The sequence below is a fragment of the Rhizoctonia solani genome, chromosome 10 (genome assembly GCF_016906535.1).
Source record: "Rhizoctonia solani chromosome 10, complete sequence".
In the NCBI taxonomy this organism is placed as follows: Eukaryota; Fungi; Basidiomycota; class Agaricomycetes; order Cantharellales; family Ceratobasidiaceae; genus Rhizoctonia; species Rhizoctonia solani.
The window spans coordinates 483,887-505,707 of NC_057379.1; the positions used below are offsets into that span (position 1 = coordinate 483,887).

A 21,821-nucleotide genomic window follows, 5' to 3' on the forward strand; every position below is an offset into this window, starting at 1 on the left:
ATGCATGTGTTGATGTTCTCTAGATCTGTCAAGTGAGCATACCACATCATTGAGGAGGCTCACAGGCTGGCAAACGTTGAATTCAACGCATCCGCTACAGCATACATGCGAATTTGAATGCAACCATATATATGGAGATTAAAATATTGACGTAGGTGCACCCCCCCCCCCAAGTCCCCTCATATAGATGCCTAAGTATCACATTACAGCAGGAACCCAATTCAAGCTGAAGAGGCGAGTATAAGCAAACTATCGTACCACCAGGGTTTGCTCCGGACAGGCCCGACAGCTTGAGTGTATCGGCGGAAGTCGACCAAGCCTGGACTTCGATGCGCAAGGACAAAAGGCAACTTGTTCTCTTCTGGGACATGTGAAAGTTTCAGTATATATAGATGTGCATCGAGAGACGATTGGCACTCGCACAGCGTTTCCCGGGCCAGTCTAGAAAGGTTAGTTCGCCTGTCGGTAAACATGTCAAGCTAATACTTAAAATTGCAATGCTTTAATATAACTAGTAGTATCTTGGCCTTGATTTCCCAATCAATGGATACATTGGTAACGTCAACGAGGTGGGCGGAGAAAGAAACAAAGGTATGCTTTCCATGCTGGAGCTTAGTTTCTGAAGTCGAATGTGGTCTTGGAATGTGATCTGGTTCTCGGCTATTCCGGATACATATATGGGTAGGTTTTAGTTGTCAAGTACATTCGAATACTAGATGGCGTAATTCATCGGTATTCCCCGGGAGGGCCCGACCGCATTTAATTGAACATTGGCCACTAGGACGATCCATACTCGCTGGTAGAGCTTAGCTCATTCGATGTCCGAATGAAAAGATATCCATAGCACTAATATTGTGTATATCGCATACAAAAATAGCCGACCGAGAACATGACCAATGCAAACGAATAAACAACAAGAACCAGTATCCGAACGTAAAGAGCGAAGTAAGCATACACAAACCATCGAAAAAAATACACGAGCATAGAAGTGACAGCGCATGAACGAGTATAGATATGTTACAAGTAGATAGATTAGTAAAGATCAGGCTTGGTCATGAGCTCGGTCAGAGAGCGGGCGACAGCACCCACAGCTTCTTTAACTTTGGGTCGGTCTTCTTCTTCAATACGGGCCATCCATCGCCCTTCAAACTTGTCAGAGTGCCAACGTAGCATAGCATTACGTAGTCGTTCCTTGCGTGATTTGTCTTGGGAGTGTAAAGGAGAAAGGATAAATGCGCCAACAGCCTGCGGAGTGATCGACTCGGGGCCTGTCGGAACGCGTAGAAGTGGCCAGGGAACGTCTCGAAAGCTGATAGGCTGATTGGACGAAGCGACAGACAGTGCAGACCAACGTAATTCGTACGAGTTCCAGGCGTCCAAGGCCGATGGCTCACGGGTGGGCTGCTGTGCACGAGAGGCTCGTTCATACGATGGGTCGCTTGCCCAACGACGCTTCCGTTCCTCGCCCTCTCGCTTCTGTTGCTCGTAGCGAGCTCGCTCCTCACGCTCACGGCGTTCTGTAGCCTCACGTCTCCGAGCCTCCTCAGCACGTTGCTCCTCGCGCAATCTTCGCTCCTCTTCAGCGCGACGTTGTTCTCGAGCCAAATGCTCCTCGGCAACCCGGCGTTCCTCTTGTGCCCGGAACTCGGCTTCTTTGGTTCGTTTCTTGCCCCCCGCGCGATCGAAAGTCTCGGCCGCGGCCGCAGCAACATTAGCTCCCACTGCGGCGTCCATCCGCCGTCTAGAGGACTCCTCCATACGCACCGGTGGTTCTACGGGAACACCATCGGCACGGGCTCGAGCCTGATGGGGGTTGATATAAACGCGGGGGAGTGGGGGCGAACCCGGTTTTTCGTTCGAGTCAGGGACGGGGCCGGTTTGGGCACGAGGAGTACGGTCAGGGTCAAAATTGGTTGCCCGTGGAGTTCTGGCACCGAGTGGAGACGCTCCTTGATCGTGTGCAGCGTCGATAGGCGAGCTGGAGGTGTTCACATGAGGCACGCTGAGGGTCGGCATAGTACCCGACTTCGGTCTTTCAGGATTTGCTCCATTAAGGCCAGCTTCTCGTGATTTTCCTGAGGGTCGTAAAGTTGGCTGTGAAGGAATAGCATGGATCCTTGGGGATGACGAGGACGCCACACCCTCATGTGCCGACGGTACGGCCTCATGTACCACAGGGGTTTCGCGGGCCATAGTGGGCACAAAGGATGAGGTGCTTGCAACATTCACTGGGGAGTGTGATCTCGGGCTTGGGGTGCGCACACGAGCTGGTGTGTGGATCTTCGTGGGCCCTGGAGTACGCACACGAGGCGGCGTTGGCGAAGGCAAGTCTTCCGCACTCGGCTTGTCTGACATGAAATGTACGCGTCCAGAAGGTTCCCCTTGGGGAGGAACCGCAGCCATGGAACGAGCCTCAGGCGCGATAACGGTGGGCTCTGGTTTACGGTTCGAATCGGGAGGGGTCTGTTGTTCCGTCTTGCGAGAGCGCTCTTGCATAGCTTTGAAGACAGCACCCTCATTATCGGTGTGCTTGCGCACCGTCTGGGACTTGGCTCGGGGCTGATCGCCAACTTTAACCTTCAAGTCCTTGCTCTTCTCTCGTCCTCGCTCGCGCTCTTGCTCGACCGATGGTAATACTGGCGCTGGTGCTGCGGGTTTGGGCCCTTCGGTACTCTCGGCAGCAGCTCGGAGCTCCTGAATACGACGAGCGAGGGCAGCTTGTTCTCGTTCAAGCTTCAAGACCTCTTCTACAATAGAGAGCCCGGAATCTTGCTGGACAGCCGAGGGAACATCGCGCGTGCTGACGGAAGGTGATAACGATGGGCGAGGACTGTGAGATTCTCCGTTGGAGGTAGCAGAGTGGCCGCGCTGGTGACCCTTGGGACGAGGAATGTCCCGCTCAGTCTCGTCAGAGGCAGCAGAGTCGGAAGACTTGGTGTATTGAGCACGAGGACCTCGGTAGCAGGTGCATAGTGTTGCTGACGAGCCGTACCGATGTAATTCTTCTTAAGTTCTTCACTGCGTTGTTTCTCGCCTTGGGCTCGAACTGGGTCCTCTGCTAAGGGTAAATCGAAACTCTCTCTCGATTCGCGGCTAGACCTGCTACGTTTAACACGTGCATGCTCCATAGCCGGCGGGCCCAGGTTTGTTGGAAGAGGGTTTACGCCGACATCGCTGGACAAGGGATCCACGATAGTCGCGACGCTGCCGGACCGGGACCGCTGAAACACCGGACGAGCTTCGACAATGACGCTGGAGGAACGGGTGCGCGTGATGTCGGGGCGCAGGAGCCTATCTGGAAGCCAGCTGTGTTCAACATGGTGGTCTTTGACGACACCCTGACTGGAAGAGCGACGCGACTCGCTTTCACGTTCAATGGTCGCTCTCCAAGCATCGCTCTCCTCCTCGCGTCGCTTGCGTTCGGCCTGCTCCACCTCTTCTAGTCGTTTTCGCTCGGCCCGTTGGCGCCTCTTCTCCATTTCCTTCTCAAAATGTGACATTATCGCGTTCATAACTTTATCGTCATCAGCCTAGACCCCGCTCCCCAGTTTCAGACTCAGACTTATTTAGGCAACAATGTACATGACTCACAATTGACATGTTCCGAGAGTCCAAATGAGCAGTATGGAAGTGCGAATCGTCATTTCGCGAGGCTGTCCGCTTGTGCCCGTCCTCCTTGCGCCAGCGTGCTGAGAAAAATATGTTGGTTTGTACTTTTTAGGAGATTTGAAATACATACCCTCAGACTCTGACCAACAGTTGTTCGTATTCTTCCACATGTCTCGCCACTCCTTGTCTATTGGGCTCTCGTCCTTGATAGTGACACCGTTCTCTATCTTTCGTCGGAACGCCATGTCTTGCGAGCGTGGGACTAGGAAGAGAGAGGGGAAGGAGACAGCCGTAAAAAAGGAGTATTAGTCTTCTAGATTACAAACACGTGTTCATGACAAATACTCACGTGTAGTTCCATGCTTATCCCTCCACTGCTTTTCGGTTTCCTGCCATACCAGTTCAAGTCTGCGAGACTCCATTTCAAGTTGAGCGGCAAGGCTGAGAGAAGCTTGCTCGGGCGCTTTTGTTTTGATATGCGGAACGTGAATCTCCTCGATATCCGACGGCTGACTAGAGTCGGGGCTCGTCGGGCTCACTGAGCACTCGGTCATAAATGATGTCGATGCGCTGGTGTAGCCGTCCGAATTAGAGCGCATACCTCGTGTCGGAAACATATCCGAGTCCGGTGGACATGAATTCGTGCGGCTGGGTGGAATGATTGGCCCACCAGGCATGGTTGGCTTCCGCGCTTGTTCTTTGGCAAAGGAGTACGCCCTTTTGTTTGCGGAGGGCGGTGGTGAAAGACTAGAGCGCATGAAATGCTCTGCCTGTGAAGAATTTCGTCGTGGAGCGGAACTTAATGAAGGAGGAGAGCGAATGGGGGAATGATGTATTTTCCTTGTATCGGTACCACCAGACATATCAACGATAGGAGAAGGAGAAGGGGAACGCATAGATGCTGCATGTGGTGCCATACGCATAGACTCTAAGACAGAGCTTGGGGGCGGGGGCGGAGGAGGGGGCGGAGAAAAAGCTGATGGGACGGTACGGAGTGAAGATCGGCGGGATGGGGCAGGCCGTTCTGGGCGGTTCAGTACCTCCTGAAATTGCTGAGCAGCATCGCTAGTAGGAATCACCGTCTTCAAGCTAGCTTCCATCCCAAAACTACCTCTACGGAAAATGGGCTCGGCCATCGGTTGGACCATTGGTTGGTGCATGATGTCGGGCGTCCGGGCGCTGTGGGTGATGATGGCTGAGTTTGGGCGGGAAAGGTAGGACTATGAGGAAAGATGCGCACCTTTGTCAGATGCACAGCAGCGGAGGTGCCTGTCGACGGATTGGAGCGATGACGGCCGGGGTGCTCGATGCGCGTAAATGCGAGACGCTCAATGTAAATGGTCCGGGGGCACAGGCAGGATCCTCACCATGGGTTTGGAGTTCATGCATCTTGAATGAGTCGTCCATAAGAACCATTCCATAATAGCCAGGATCCACATTCGGCTTCAGCGCGGTATCTCAAAGCCTGAGCCTCGAGTTCGGAATGCCATCGACAACGTGTGTGCATTGGTGATCACTGATACCAAAGGGACGGCTTAGGAAACGGCGGGATATAGCCGCTTTAATTATGTAATTTTAGTTGAAGTGGACTGAAATACGATAAGCTACACGCACCAGAAGCTAAAATGGAATCGGTACAAAACCCGATCTTCTCAGTGCTCGGGACACATAATGCTTGCTTTTCTAGATTGATTAAGAATAACTACCGAACAAAAATGGCGGCTCCACGAGGGTCAGGCGTGGATAAGGGTGAGGCTCGGGCTCACAGCGGCACGACTGCAATTCACGCCAACTCTGCCTTCGATAGTCCTGAAGAGCCTCATTCTGCAACTACATTTCGCCAACCATAATGTCATTCACAAGTGTTCGCAACATGTTATAACTTGTGTAAGCCTTGCGGCGTACTCGAGCACAGCACAATGAAGGAAATGGGCCCAAGGGTGTCTCAGCTGACATGCGCATAGCGCGGGGTCTAGGCGTTGAGCTGTGGAGCTAAAAGAGCCAGCGTCATTACTAGTCTGACTAGCATAAATGGGTGCACACATACCATAGAAAAGCAAGCAACCGGTGACCCCCGAATGATACGATCGAGACCAGGGTAATATGCCTTGGAATTGTGAAAGTAAAGCGCAGCCTCGGAACGGAATTGCACAACAAGCGACCACTATACCGGGAAATTCCGAGAGGTCTGATATCGGCGTAGTATGGGTATACACATTTGTATCGGTGTTGTACAACTTCCAGGGGGTTCACGAATTCCACGGCAAACTAGGCCAGCAGGATGAAGCATCGGGAACTCGAGATGGTATAAAGGCAGGATCTTCGGAAGCAGGCAACGAATAACCCGCGCGCAATCCTCGTCGCTCATTGGACGATGTTGTGCGGCCGATTGTCGTCATGATCATCTAACCCCCTGAGTACTGTAAATTAGGAACCGGCAGCAAAGCGGAAAGCTTCAAAGACGCAGAGCGCTAGATATGACCTCACGTCCAGCATGCGGGGATGAAAGTTACGTTGAGGGTTGTCCAGATTCGAGATGCTGTCCTGGTCTTGACGTCTGGTGTGAAATATTTCCTAACCTGCAGGACACCGACGGTATATCTAACTAAAGGACAGTACCGGCAGCTACCCGCAGTTGACAGAAGCCCGTAACGCTAAGGGTTGGCTGTGTGTATGTGACTCTTGTCCGGTCATCCTATCAGCGTACCTAACCCGCTGTACTTCCAATCGGGAGCGACCGCATGTAGTGAGTTCCGGTTGACAATCCAGGCAAATGATGGCAAGCGCGTCAAATGCTCAGCCACGCGGTAGTCTCTACGAAGCTAAGCTCGGCCAAAGATAAGAGTTCTGGCGGCCAGTTGCATTACGCTCTGTAGACCAGCCAAAGTCACAAGACGCGAATCCAACTAAATCCCGTGAGGCACGAGATCCGAGTGCGGTGTGAACTAAGTTCGATTTTCACAGCCACTGCTGGCGAAACGGCGAAGAGCTCTCAAAGAGCAGCTGAAGCAATTGGTAGAATAGGCGACATTAAGGGGTTGCTGCGGTTTGTGGGCGGCAATGATTATTTGGTAAAGACAGTGGAAGAGAATGAGGGTGGCGCAGTTTCGGACACTTGTCTTGAAAATTCAAAGTACAATCTAGAATAGGTGTCTTGCGCCCGTTAATCGAGCAAGGCTCCTGGGTCGCGATCGGCGATGAATATTGAGGCTCTAAAGAATTCGATTAGATGTGGACAGCGTCAGGTTCAGGTGTGCCACACGACGGCAGTGGAGCGCTGTGTGTAAACGCGCATAAACCCAACGCAGCGCCACATGATCCATTCTAAACGCATTCATATCGGGAATTCCCAATTTCGTTAATATGTCCCAACTTGCTAACTTACGAACCAAAAATAGAAATTAATGGGTGAGCAAGTCGCCGTTGATAATCTCGATGCCAAGCAGCTACACCCCATCGCCATCGAACGGAACGATGTTGAAAAGCTGAGTAGCCTATGATATCAATCAGGACGAGCCAAGGATCTGGCCCAAGCTAGTTACAGCAGATATTGGATTCATCGAGGCCTGTCAATGAGGCACATGAGTCGGCTAACTTAACGTCATTTCGTCATACATGGACAGGTTACGCTCCACTCTGAGTGTCTATGACAGATCCCAGCGCGGACACATTCCATGATGGGTAAAGGGTACAGTCCCCCATGAGATTCAAAAAGCATTCCGAAACACAGTACCCAAAGTTACGATTATAAGCTACCCCGTCATGGACATTGACGTGCCACCCGCATCTCAAGTTCAGCGGACGGTCCGAAGCCTCCGATATGAGATAGTTAAGCAGGACGCCAAACTCACAATTTCTTTGCTATTCAACCCTCCCCAAATGAATTACACTCTTACTATGACCGCACACAACCCAGATCTACCATTAGGCCAAGGGAGCCGAGGCCGTGCTACAGCCTGAAAACGCATGGTTTGTTAGTCTAGCTTGCGCATCACTGGCCACTCCTAGCGTGTAAACTGCCCGCGAAATTGTCGGCCACCTCGACTACAGATCGTTCGGCCGGTGGGCGAGAGATAACAGCAGAAAACACGCAGCAATCGGAGAAGGAAAAATAACCAGACGTACCCATCATTCATTCGACGCCTCTCAAGCTCCTGTTCAACAGGCTTTCTCCATTCGATCTTTTCTACCCTCACATCACCATCCACCAACTGATACACATAGGTCACCACAGCTGGCCCTTGGATGTCTAGAAGCAAGAAGGAAGGCGTCGAAGATAGTCCACTACTATAATATTCCACTTAGTGGCGCATAGAACACTCTACCTGCCGACACTCACTCAGAGCTACCCGACCAGGCTCCAGTTGCCGACCCCGGATTAACGAAAAACACTCCCTGGTGCTCGACCGCACTGAACCTAGGGCCCCGCATGAAGATCAGTTTCCTAGCAGCCAATCGAAGCCCATAGGATCCATATCCAACTGTCGGGCACCCGGACCGTGCAGTCCCTGGCTGGATCCCACGAGCCAACTCCCACCCATACGAAAGGAACTCACTTGTGCGTGTGCCCACTGACAAGAATGTCTACATCTAGTTGTCGAGCAATTCCGTGAAGCGCGTCAATATCTCCTGCAGGGCCGCATTGGTGGCCATGTACAACTCCCAACGTAAGCGGCGGGTGTCGGAGGGTTAGGGACATTGGATACGCCGGGTTCTAAGTTTGCCGCGTGGTTGATTATTGGTTTCACAGAAGAATTTATGTGAAGGAAACAACCAGTTTTTGTGCCTTGTCAGGACACGGTTCAAGAGGGATAAAATAGATTTAGACTTACATCGTCAAAGTCTCCTCGCACCACATGAACATCCGCAGCGACCGTTCTCAAATACTCGTAGGTCTCCCCGTCGCATACATTTCCCGTACATACAATTTGCTGGATTTTTCCAGGTACCTGATTTACATGTCAATTGGCATACTCCAATCATTCAAAAGTTAGGCTTACCAGCAGCTTCTTGAATTTCGTCGGTAAATCATGGGCCCTTCAGTTCAACACGTAAGCTTGAGTTCAGTCACCCGCTTGCTTCCCAAGACTCACCGAAGCGGGATATGTAAATCACCGATAATAAGCACCAGCACCATCGTCGTTGAGAGCAAGTTATGACGTATTACGTCATATCCAGTGTCTTTGACCAGAAAAGGTAACGCAACGGCCAGGAACTGCTCCGTTTGACGAACCTGACCATGCTCACCCAACGTGCTCCAAATTTAATAAATATTATTTTCTCGCGCTCGAAACGGGATAAGCTCACGAAACAACACGCTTTGTTGTATACACTGAGCTTTTCCGACCGCCGGCCTTACATTTAAAGTAGGGTTTCCCGCTTCGGAGGAGACCAAGTACGCGATGCTCCCTTGTGGCCGCGCCTTGATTGGGAAGTGCAATTAGTGTTTCCCGTACTCACATGTTGACCGAATATGGTTCTCGCCCATGACGATCGCACGCTAGCCAAAGTGAGTCTTGTACATTGGCAACGAGGGGTGGGGCTGGACCGACTATTACAATCCTCTATAATAATAGGATCTCCCTATAGTGAGCGAGTTTTGCTCGTCTTCGACTCCGCTAACACCTATACAAGTCCCCTGGTTTTATTGATCTGCATCCATTCAAGCGGCAAATTATTGTTCGATCATACACAAGTCCAATTTCTTAGCCACTTGATTCCAGGCTTCCAATATCGTATGTGCCTAGACCGAGGCCCCTCACTTGGAGGCTCAACACGCCAACAAGCACTTCTCCGTACCAATCCCATACACATTTCATTTCGTGTCTTTCATTAATAGCTTTCAACGCCTCTTACTTTTGAACCCATCACCAACGCCACCCGGCCGTTTCTTAGAGCGCTAAGTCCATGTATTTCATACCCTAACACCACCCTACTTGGTATAGTCTAAGAAATTGCCGAACAAAGAATATAGACATAACAGATTATCAAAGCTACCAGCCTTACAGCCATACACGAGGCGCCCTGGAATCCTCAAATTTCAAACCAAGCTGCGACAATGCGTTTGTATCCACGTTTCGTGTGGTAAGAAGGCAAAAACTCGTGGGTTGGGCAAAATGAAGCAGGCGGAATCGACAGGGGTAAGCGATTATCATTTGGATGACGAGTTCTCGATGATGACCCTCTTGCGCGTGTTGATAAAAATCAATGCATATATGCGGATAGCAGGGTGAGCTTGCCACCAAATCACCGAATTGATAGGGATGAAGCTTGCATTTATATGCCGGTGTACTGCACCATGGGAATCAGAAGCCATCCTATTCATTTCAGTCAGCCTTTGTATTTTATTCGTGACGAGAGACCACGCCACAATGTCAATTTAGATTGGTTCTCTGCTGCGTAGCAATCAAACACACCACTACCGTCGCCAATTTATCCCTAATTCGTCCACTTGGGTTGCTTAACAAAGCGTCCTTGGGAAAGTATCTCAATATATGCGCCAAATACAATATCAATCAATTGTTGTTAATCGCTGATTCTCGGCAAACCGGAATTTACCAGACTGTTAAATTCCCGTAACAAATCATAGTACCAGGTCGCGATTTGCGGAATGAAGGTCGGTCGGTCTCACCAAATGACACACGCTTCCGTACCCAAGCCGCCGAATTCCGGCCATCTATTTAGTATGGCGCATCACCCTGCAGAGTGTACACCTCATTGCAGATCTATATGGGGTGATACAAGGGCCTGTACACCTTGTTCAATACAATGACCCTTGCTCAGTATCAATGCACTTGGGTTACATTCAAGGTGAACATTCACCCTGGGGTCCGATGGATCTTGTCAATATTTTTATGGTTGAATCATATGTATCGTGTCACCCACAAAATTAGAATTCTTGTCCAGTTATTTTGCGACAAATGGCTGTTGGTACGGGTACATTTTAAAGTTGGTACGGCGACCAATGGGAATGGACAGTTGTGGGATAAAATTCGTAAGTTCAGTAATTGGCCTCTCCTGAGTAGGAGACAATCAGATCATAATCGCCATCACGAGTATGGATATCATATCATCGCTATGAAGAATTATCCAACCCTGTACACATTACAGTACTGTACCGTGGTGTATGTGTCCATTACCCAAGTAACTTTCAAACCTTGAGGATAAACACGAGGTCAGAGCCAATGAAATCTCAGCCGGCGGCACGTACTTGAAAACACACACAAGTCCCCGCCCCGCATACAATTACGCCCAACGATTAATCAAAAAAACCACATCTTAAACTCGAATCGCCATCATATTAGGGGCAAGTCCGATTTCACGATAAGAGAAGAAGACACTTGCCTAATCAGTCGAGCTTTCATTGTCTCGCCCATCGCCGCGTACCTTGACCTCCTTTCTCCTTTCTCGTCCCGTCTCGTCTATCTGAAGCACTTCTGTACCCCCCAACTTTTTGAGTTCAATCAAAAGTGGGTACACCATTCAAAACTGGAACGTTTGAGCGAATCACGTTTAGTAAAGAATCTTGCGCCTTTGATTCGCTGTGTACTGCCTCTTCCCCTCATCCCCAGCCGTGACGAATACATACAATCTTAGATTTGGTTGCCGATCTCAGAGGCTTGTCAACTTCAACTCTTTTCAGCCATTCCTCACGACTCAGGGGCCCCGGTGTTTTGGCTAAAAGCCGTCTTGATGAAATGTAAAAAATAGAAGTAAAAACCTTTTATAGCCGCACGGGCGAATAGCTACACCAGCCGTTGTATTCAATAGCCGTAACCTACTTGTCCTATGAGGGTATACTCCATTGTCGCCTGCTACCCCACTTTTAGATAATCCACAACACGACCACATCAATCTACCTTTTTTATATACCCAACAACGTTAAACTCTCATAGACACTCAAAGTTCAAATGACGGAATATGCTATCGAACCAATCGCAGACGATCCGTCTTTATACCTAAACCATCATCTCCCGCAAATGACAAGATTGCCGAACTCATCAAGCCCACACTTTTTCTCAACGTTTTCCTTATCTCCGAATCGACAGTAGCATATATGCGTCTCGAATTAACATGTATATAATACTCTGTAAACTTCATTATCATAAACGTGTTCAAGGTCTACGGATCCAGAACGCGAATCTCGACTGGGGCCATGTTTAATCGTCCGCCAGCCCCACCTCGGGCGCTCCACCAACTAGCCTATAGACTCTCGCTAACCTTGGCTTGCTTGCTTACTTTACATCACCAAGCCCCGTCCCCGTCCCTATCCCCGTCCCCGCAAATTCTTCTACCCGAGTCGAGAACCGAACACACCTCGTATCCGGATCTTGTACCCAACAACCTCACAATCCCACATCACTCTCGAACCAAACATTAACATTCGCACGTACGCAACCCTCCTCAAGACCGAACCAATCCCCGCTCGAGCTCAATAGTATTGAATACCAAAACAAGGATCCCGTTCTGTCGATCGCGAAGTCAAGAACTCGTTGAAAAAAAAAATTTCTTTTGCGCCCCCCCCCCCCACTCCTGATCCGACTCGAGTCTAAATTTCCCGCGCGGGAGAGAACGTAAAGACATATATATATACGCTACGGAACACCGTAACAGGCATGTAGGATATCGTAATCAATCACGATCACGATCGACCCCAAGCGACCTGCGCGCACTTCCACCCCCCCCCCATTCTTCTTGTTCTTCTGCGCCAAGCGCAACCCATCGTTGTTCCCGATACGTTAGCACTACTATAGTACAATCACCTTTTTTTTTTGCTTATCCATCGTTCTATCCGAGTGTTCTTGCCGCGTCAAGTGATCATGGGGGTCTAGCCCAACGTGGTGCATCTTATTCCCAAGCGAGTCATGGGAAAAGAAAAGAAAAGGAAAAAGTTGGAGGGAAAAAGGTTAGAAATGCCACCCCCTATGTGTCCTCGCCTGCCTCGCCTTGCATCACTTTACCTTGACGCTATTCCAACCGACCAACCTACCAACCTACCGACTTGCACACCAAGCTCGGACAAGAACCACCCAAGAGACCAAGGACGCATACAACAACAAATTTAACACTAAAACGCATAAATTTCATATCATATATCCGTTATGTTAAAAATCATTATTACATCTTCATCAACGTACATCTGTCGTCGTCGTGTAAATACATAAAAAAAATTCGCGCTAAATCTTACTTTAAAAAAATGATTCGGTTCGTTCACTTGTTCGTCGTGGTCTAGGTGGTCCCCGCACGGGAAGGTGCCAAATGAACAAAGAGAAAAAAAATAAGGGCACGAGACCACCCAAGACGCAAAGAAATCCAAACCCAAGAGCGGTGAATCACTTGACCCAACAACAAAATCCCCAAACTAGGCCCCGGCTCATAAAGAAATAAGAAGAACAAAAGTAAAGACAAAATAGCACCGGGGTGGCATGGGGAATGAGGATAACATACACGATTTCGGCCGAAGGGTAAACGGGGGAAGAACGAGAAAGATAGGAGCTCGAGATTGATTGATTGGATGCTGATTGTGAATTGCGTGATGAAATGCGTTGGAGAGTTGGGGAGGGGGTATGGGACTATGATTCGCCCTCCTTGGTCATGAGTTCGGTAATGGTGCGTGCAACCGAGTTGACGGCGGTGAGAATGGCAGTGCGGTGAGACTCTTCGATGCGGTCGACAAAACGCTGGGCGAATTTCTGTTACGTAATAGTAGTTAGTGACGTGTCGAAAAATTGAAGGTAAAGTGGAACATGTATCTTTGGGTGGGCGCACGAGGGCGCATGGGGGCGACTTGGGATAGGCGTAAGAAAGATGAGACGGGAGAGAGCAACTCACGTCGGGGTGCCATTGCATCAAGGCAGCGCGCAGACGCATCTTGCGAGTCTTGGTAGGCGAGTGACACGGGCTGAGCAAGAACTTTTCAATCGCACTCGATTGAAGTTCCTCAAAGGAACGAGCGGGCATGGACACGGGCCAAGGAATGTCGTAAAACGTGAGCTAGAGAAGGATGAGCTCGAGGGCAGTTGACTGAAAAGCGAGAGATACACACCGGTCGGCCGTTGGCATTGACACCGTTGATGAGGTCCTGCCAGCCAGACTCGTAGCGAGCCCAAGCGGCAATGACAATCTGCTCCTCGTTCTTCTTCCTCTCGTCTGCCTGTTTCCTGCGTTCCTCTTCCAGACGCCTGCGCTCCTCCTCGAATGCCTTGCGGGCAGCGGCGGCCTCTCTGGCTTCTCTGGCAGCGCGGGCGGCCTGTTGCTCGCGGTACTTGATCTCCTCCTGGTGTTCCTGATAGCGACGGATCTCCTCGGCGCGACGAGCAGCGGCAATGGCCTCTGGGCTGGCAGGCTGGTAGCGGTAGGAAAAGGAGGGAGATCGTTGGGGCGGGTGACGACGGGCAGAAGGAGGGTCGGGGTGGAGATGCGTGTGCTGCTCTTCATGTGCACCTCGGCGGTCCCACTCGGACTTGAGATTGTTGGCCCATGCACGGCGGGCAGCACCAGCGGTGTTGGTAGGCGTAGGCTCTTCAGACGAGGCGGTGGACATGCGCTTGGTGCTGCCGCTCTCGGTGGAAGTAGCGGACATGCGGCGCCTACTCTCCTTGGGGGGGCGGGGGAGAGGATTAGCGCTGAGACGGGCGAGTGCCTTGTCGTCGTCGGGGGTGGCGGTGTCGACGGAAGAAGGGTCCGAGTAGAGGGCAAGAGAGAGCTCCTCGGGGTCGGGAATGGGTGGGAGAGCAAAGCGCTCGAGTCTGGCAGCCTGGGCAAGCTCCTCGGCCTGGGCAGCCCTCAACTTGGCAGCGGCCTCTTCCTCCTCGAGCTTCCTCAAACGCTCTGCCTCTTCCTCCTGGGCCCGCTTCATGCTCTGTCGCTCCTCCTCGGCCTTGCGCTTCTGGATGTTGTTCTCGAGCCATTGCGATTCTTCGGGTGTCAAGCGTCCTTCGAGCTCGTCCTCGATCATGGCCGCATGGATGCGATCGGTCTCTTGCTTGATCAAATGAGACAGCCATTCCGTATTATCCGCCCGTAGCTTGTTCACTCGATTCCGTTCCTGCTGTACCCTTCGCTCCTCGTCCGCAAGCAGTCGTTCCGCATACTCTGGGTCCTCGCTCGACCGCCTGCTCCGTCGATGGCTCAGCGCTTCTTCCGCCCGCTTCAGTGTCTCGGCCTCGGCGGCAAAGAGCCGATCCAGTCGGTCCTGCTCGATCTTGATCACGTATCGCGCCTCTTCCTGCGCGCGTCTCCACATCGTCTGGTGTCCGCGCTGTCCGCTCGTCGCTCCAGCACCGCCATTGCTGCCGGGGGGAGGCGGGCGGTAGTCTCCGCGTGGGGGGTCCGGTCGGTTCAGTCCAGTCGCCGTCGGTGGACGCCAGTATGCCTCGCTGGGAGGTCGGAACGAGTGCGCATTAGGAGGAGAAGATGATGTCCATGGTAAATGAGTCTGTGCGTGCATTGATTGGGTGGGGAGAGCTATTGCCTGGGGGGAGGAACCTACTCTCGCGTGCCCACCCACTTTTCATCACACTCCCTACACCGCATGTCCCCGGACCCTTTCCATTCTAGCCTGTCTATTCCACGGTCTGCACTCCATCTATCCGTGGACTCGGGCGCTTCCGTTTATGCGGCCTCGTGGAGTGCATACATGTCCTAGCCTTTTCTCTTCTCCCGACGCTTCCGGCAGCTGAGGTTGTCGTCATTTCCTCCGCTCCGCACCCACGTCCATCGTTCGTCATTGCGTCCCAATCGCTCAGAGCAATAGCTTTGACCGCCGTGTTCTTCCCGTTTTAGGTTCAGAATCGTGACCCATCAGCACGCATATAGAGAACACACCGTCCCATCCTTATCCAGGGCCCATCCGACCCCGACTCGCACGCGTCTAGCCCGGCAGTCTTCTTCCCTTGTCACCGCGTTACCCAATGAACACACAACCCGTTTCTGTTACACAATCCAACTGAGGTTCTCACCCCCGTTGTCATGTTGCCGAACATCGGATGCATACGCTCCCATTTGATAGATTGGTTTGTTTTCTCCAAAATGATAGATTACCTCTTGCGTATGGCTCTGCTCGCGTGCTCTCCCTCGCTCCACTGTGGCGCGCCCAGTGTGAGCTCACAGTGAGGTATGCTCTCCTCTGCTCTCAAGATCGACAGGCTGCCAGTTGACAACAGACTAAACCCAATTCGTAGTCAACTACACTCATTTAAATTAATATACTCATATTCATCCTGTTCATCTCTCATTTCATTTTAGCGCACGTGCGTGCTTCGTAAAACGATTCACCCGTATCCATGTCTACGTTTCGGGCCAGGTACGGCCTACATACTATATCATACATTTGTCCAAGCCTGGACTCGCGCTCTCTCTATCTCTATCTACGCGACGAGTACCATTTCGGACTTGGAATGCGCATATACTCGACCTAGCATATGCCATCCCACCTCACATGACACCCCAGCCCCTATCTTCCTCTTCCCGGATCAGTATGCTAATCTCCCTCATCTCTTCCTTCCCATCACTTTCATTTAGCGCCGATCCTCGTCGGCATCGGGGACATGTTCGAGTGGATCGGGAGTGGGTCGGGAATTGTACGTGGATGGTGATAATAATCTGTCTATAGGCGAACAAGTACGGGCTATGCAGACGTCATGCGATGGATCTTCTTGTTACTTTCGTATATACCTAATCAAATGTGTGTGTGCTGCTTAGCACCCGGCCCAAGGGCGACCGGTCATAGCCCCCTCCATCCCATCCCCGTCCCATTTTCCTTCATCCCCACAAGCTCGGAGCGTCCGCCTTGCAATTGCCTATCTATACCAACTTGGAACTTGGGTTCCCGGCGATACAGAGCCTGAGGGCTGGATTGTATTATGTTATGTTTGGTTCAGCGTGGGGTGCTGGGGTGTTGGGCGCTCAGATACTGTACTACTCTACCCCAGGCGTATAATCTCGGGTACTCGGCGCGAGTCCGGGTTTTACACGCCGAGGCGGATCAAGTCATGTACATGACACTCTACAGCCTATTTAGAGGCTATACAGAATAGGTGGAGGTTCCAGTATTACTGCTGCATGTACCCCGATGGTACAATGGTGGATTTAGTTAGCTCCGAGCCAGACTGCGCGGTTTAAATGTTCGATTGTCATTGATCTATAATTAGGTCTTCTTCTGGTGGTTCTCCCGCTATGATTGAAGAGAGGCCAAGGGCGACAATGGGCTTAAGCTTGTGAATTGGAGTTGTGATGAATTCACAAGAGACACGTAACTACGCGCGCTTTGATTGAAATTGTACATGTGCCCTCTGACGTCGCGGTTGTATTCCGGGATCTTTGCGCTCAAACTCGTGATCGTTGGAGGGAGGGGCTATTCATACATATTTTCCTCTGTTGTTATGTAGGATTTGAGGGTATGTCTGGACAATGCATCATGAATTTACAACCGTGGATAGGAATCGCTTATCAATGGGTCAATACAATTCGTTATCTCATGTCTCTGAGGGTTACATATATATATACGATTGTAAAATCGTAAATATCGCATAATCTATTGAGATCGGGGCCCGAGTTACGAAGATAGAACCGTTGTCACCCGTAACGGAACGATGGGCCGATCCTTACACTACTCCCAGGCAAAGGTCTGACAACCGAGTTCGACTGGAGCGTCTATCTCGATGAGTACTGGAGCATCCCCGATTGCAAAGAGCACACCGATTATAGTCGTGTCGTAACATTTACTCGCTATCGCTCCACCTGGCCCGACTTGTCCAATCGTAAGCATCGCCAAATACTCAGTTGAGCCCACTCAACTCGACCCGACCGAATCGCACAACTCGCTCTTTATAACTTCTTATGCTCCCATTTACCGACTCTTGTCACGCTCAATGTGCTATTGGGTGCCAGTCGTATCAAAGCGCGATTAAGTCGCTAGTAGCGAGAGACTTGAAGGACTCGAAGGAGCGCATGATTTGGATTTGAGGTCTTTGCGCCCCCGACCTGTCTGGAGTTTGCCTTTGTTTCCATCTCGCCTTGATCATCCTAAGGGGCCGGGCAATTGCGCTCGACCAACTAGCCAACGGTTCTAACAACCCCGACACAAGACATGCGCAACCACCCGTACTTATATATCCCAATTTCAACCCCCCAGCCTAATTAATCCTTCCAAAACAAGTAAAAGTGCCCTTGCCAGACCGAATTAATCGATTCTTTTCGGCCTTTTTTGGGAAATTTGCTTCCGGGAAGCTCTCTCGCGTTCATCAGACGGACACGTTGCAGACTTGGCTTTTTCTTCCTTTCTTTCTTTTTCTACTGAGGATCGAGAACTTGTGAACTTGAGTTTTAGAGTTGTGAATGCGTTGCGGGGCTCCGTACGGGAAGGTGCCAAGATGGGGGTTGGTTACTTGTGGTGGTGGTGGAGGAGACAGCTAGGTTCGTCGTGTGGGCCCAAGTCAGCCGTGGCAAAGTGAATTGAGCGGGTGGGTTTGTGCGTATGAAAACCGAGACATGCTCTATGACGGAATTGATTGAATAGTGAACAGGCCCTCGTGCGAGGATCTACAGGACGAGACGCGATGAATATGCAACAAAAGGAACAGAACACTTTTGGTGACTGGGCTTGCGGAAACTCCCAGGTATTCAACCTTGAATTGAGTAAAGTCAGCACCCTCGTATCGACTCCAAACTTGTGTTCACCCGTAACGACAGTGCAAAAAAAATAAGGGCAGTTCTTTGTACCTAGTACCTACTAGTGGCCAATCGACGTCCGAAAGATATCGGTTATTCCCTTCGACGAATACCTTTTGCGCCCAACTTTATCACACATAGCGCTTGCCCATCGAAACTGTGCTCCACTCTTTGTTGTTCCGTTTTGCGCCGCCTTTTGTCCGCCATTTTCTTTTTACGTGTTTGACAAAGTTCTTGGGATTCAGTGCTCATCACATTTCGGTTCTCGACTGCGAGCGCGCGAAATTCCCAGATAATCATGATCGACAGACTCCAAAAGGACAGACTCGACCCCGGGCGTCATGGATAATTTCCCCATTAACTGATTAAATCCGTTCTATCGTCAAACACGTTTGATTAACGTTCCGGATCTTGCTGCGGTATGCATCGATGGTCCTCACGACCTCGCGAGTTTGATCGCCGCGTGCGACTGATGACTTGACGTGGCGTAATAGCTTTGGGTCGATGGTCGCGTATCTAACTATGGGCCTCGTTGGGTTTAGGCAGTGCCCGACGAAACTGTATTGCATATATCCTGTGAGCATAGATCGTCTTTGTTGTTAAACTTTGTGAGAAGAGTTCTTTACGTTTTCACCCCACAGGATCGGCATGATGCGTGTCGAGGACTTGGCTCACATTCTGTCAATAGGTTTGCCTCATGTCTTGTTTCACACACTTTGCGCCTTGGCTCGGTTAGTTCATTATATTCGAATTATCGTATCCATCTGATACATCTTATCAGTTACCCAGCGATATTATCTTCATCGATTGTGCATCAGGTGGCTATCGCGCTAAATGGATTTGCAAGCTGAACGCGACTATGGCGATCGTTTTTTTATCAAACGCTCTTTCGGCAAGCGCGTTTATGTTATGTCCCTGGATATCAATTATTCCCAAAGATTCAGGATATAGCGCCTGATGAACCAACTTTTCTTTTGACGCTTTGACGCCAAACAAGCTTGGGTTTCTCGCGTAGTGGGCTGGGACGTAATTCCTACGCGTCTGTCGCGCATCCTTTTCGCCACATGATTAGAGCCTTTATTAGCCGATTCCCACCCCACCTTGACGAGTCGAGAGTTGGGGAATACCTCGAAAATCATATCAAAAGTCTCAACTACTCGGTTCGTCTACATGCCTTTGGTCGTGCTCATCGTGCCCTTTGGAAATATCGTAGCAAACTGTTGCGATGTATTATTTCGACGCGCTTATCTATTTGATGGATCTAAATCACCCACGGTACCTCGATGGCTATCTGGGGCAATAATTACTCCAAGCTATGTCCCCCGAAAGTCTGTTGGACATTCGATGTGCAAGTCCAAGTTCAGGATCGACATTTTCACGCACTTCCCTTCTTTGTTCTTTAGAAGGTACCTGTCCCACTTCCCCCCACTACGCCTATCCCCCGAAAAGTTCGACGACTCCGTACAACCGGATATTCCAAGCTGAAGTTCCTCACTCATTGGTACGCTCTTTCTTATCTCTTGCCTTGGGAGTGCAGCACGTGCGGCATCGGCTCAATATCCCTTGGCCCCGTTGTTTCCCTACACCCCGCTTCGAGACTTGGGGCTTTTTTGCTTGCCATCGTCTCGACTTCCCCGCTACTGGGCTAATTTTGAAGTCGAACCTGGCTCTATCTTCGACTTCGCCAGACTGACGCACGCGGTCTTTTTGGCTTGGGTGCTCTTCGGTCGTTCTCACTCGCTCTATGGCTTTTTACATTCGACTCGATCGTCACCGCCAATAGGCTCAGTTCCATCCTCGAACGTTGTATGTCCACATTCGCACTTGTTCCAACGGTTATTGGCATAAATCGCCGAAAGAAGCGTTCCCCAGACGCCTCGTGTTCGACTTTCACTTGCTCGTAATTGGGACGGGCTATGTCCTGGATCAAAATTGGACCGGATATCGGCCCATGTCTCATCCCCTTGGAATGATGAGTGCGGAGAGTTTGCGTTGAGAGACAGAGCGCGATAGACTCGTATGTGGCGCTATCTTTGATGGTTGATTCTAGAACGCATATTTCGTCAGGCTGTATGCGCGATAAGAAGACACGACAAAAGGTCGTTGCGGGGAAGACGCACTGACTAGGCCGGGAATAGTGTATTCTGTGTGCCGGTTGTTCCCGGACTCGTGTCCTAGCGGGCAAACATCGTTGAATTTTGGGTTCAGGGTTTATGAGCTGAGTTTCAGTTCTTCGAGTAGGAAAGGAGACTGCTGCAAGGGTCGGAGTGTGCGGGGGGTCAATGGTTTACTGGACTTTAGCGGGCGGAGTTGGGACCGGCTGTGGCTGCATACAAGTGGTGCGTGGGCTTGCGTTCATTGTTGAGTTGATGATTTACATGCACGCATTTGGCCCCTCATGCCGCCCCGCTTTCTCACCCCAGATGCGTTCGTAGCTGATCCTCGTGCGGTACATCAGGGGGTCGTTGTTGCGTTCCTAGAAGATATCGGAAAGATTTGGTAGGATCGTAGCTACCTCATAGGACCACATCGCAGAAGATGATCATTCGTATAAATGTCTGATGATCTTTTCATATAGTATTGGTTTCATGAATGCGCTGTCTTTCATGGGTTTGTTGTCGGTGGAAGTTAGGGCGCAGTATCCTGAGGCTCCACCTCGAAGCACAACTCTCAAATCTTTGACCACATTGACCCCTCATGAAATATTATACGGCAGGAATATCGCTTACGCCCTTAGCCGATTCGCCCAGAGAGATTGGTTGTTGGTATGCGTTGGCTAATTACATTACGGATTCAAAAGCGCAGGTTACTTGGGGTACAGTTGGAAATAGTCGTTTAAACCAATATATTTAGGGGTAATCGAATGAGGTCTGGCCCTTAGCTCTCCTATGCACGAGGCATAAGGTGGACGAGCGCCGGATAGCTCTGCACACAATGCATGGGCTCTTGGGTCAAACTAACTTCAGCGTATGAAAACGCTGTCATAGTCTCTTTGGTGCCGGCTGATAGGGTTCCGAATATTCATATTCTGAGTTCGTTAGGTCTGGGATAAAAAAAAAGCCAGCGCAAATGTAGATGCGTGGTTCCTCAAACCCTGGTTTTACACCATTTGTGATGAAATCAAGTCTCTGACTGTGATAATATTTATCAATGATCACCTAAATTTGAGTGCACTAACGACAATTCTGAGACGGGCTTCTATGTATTGAATGCATTATGAGACAAACCTTTCAATCCCCAAAGAGCGTTCAGATGTTCACAGGAAGACAGACTTCGCTTGGAAGGAGGCTAATTTCATGAGGAATCGAACCTTACTTTAAATGCTGTTTTAGCCATACTTATGATTGTCGATTTCAAGTCGAGCCGTATCATTTTGGTGCCACTTGCCACATCGTTAGCCACGAGATATCATTGCCTCAGTGGTCCCCCCCCCCATCCCTACGTACTGCAGACCCAAAATATATCGCTTAGAATTTAATTTTATGATGTAATGTCCGAATAATCAGCTACTACTGAAAGCAGACTACTGCATTTATCGGGTA

At 50.4% G+C, this 21,821-nt stretch overlaps 3 protein-coding genes across 3 annotated transcripts; all 3 read right to left on the reverse strand.

Moving 5' to 3' along the window:
- Positions 1-1,032: 1,032 nt before the first annotated feature.
- On the reverse strand, positions 1,033-4,745 carry RhiXN_08334 (uncharacterized protein; the record flags this gene model as incomplete). Its single annotated transcript, XM_043328150.1, has 5 exons — positions 1,033-2,931; positions 2,955-3,530; positions 3,592-3,689; positions 3,740-3,871; positions 3,959-4,745. 5 exons carry the CDS (start codon positions 4,743-4,745, stop codon positions 1,033-1,035), a joined length of 3,492 nt encoding a protein of 1,163 aa, XP_043183535.1.
- Positions 4,746-6,772: 2,027 nt separating this feature from the next.
- RhiXN_08335 (vacuolar protein sorting-associated protein) lies at positions 6,773-8,746 on the reverse strand (the record flags this gene model as incomplete). The annotated part of the gene is made up of 7 exons (XM_043328151.1): positions 6,773-6,821; positions 7,735-7,896; positions 7,949-8,026; positions 8,166-8,323; positions 8,442-8,558; positions 8,610-8,646; positions 8,703-8,746. The coding sequence occupies 7 exons, from the start codon at positions 8,744-8,746 to the stop codon at positions 6,773-6,775; spliced, it is 645 nt and encodes a 214-aa protein (XP_043183536.1).
- A 4,435-nt stretch (positions 8,747-13,181) lies between these two features.
- Positions 13,182-15,058, reverse strand: RhiXN_08336 (uncharacterized protein; the record flags this gene model as incomplete). The annotated part of the gene is made up of 3 exons (XM_043328152.1): positions 13,182-13,301; positions 13,441-13,602; positions 13,655-15,058. 3 exons carry the CDS (start codon positions 15,056-15,058, stop codon positions 13,182-13,184), a joined length of 1,686 nt encoding a protein of 561 aa, XP_043183537.1.
- Positions 15,059-21,821: the final 6,763 nt, after the last annotated feature.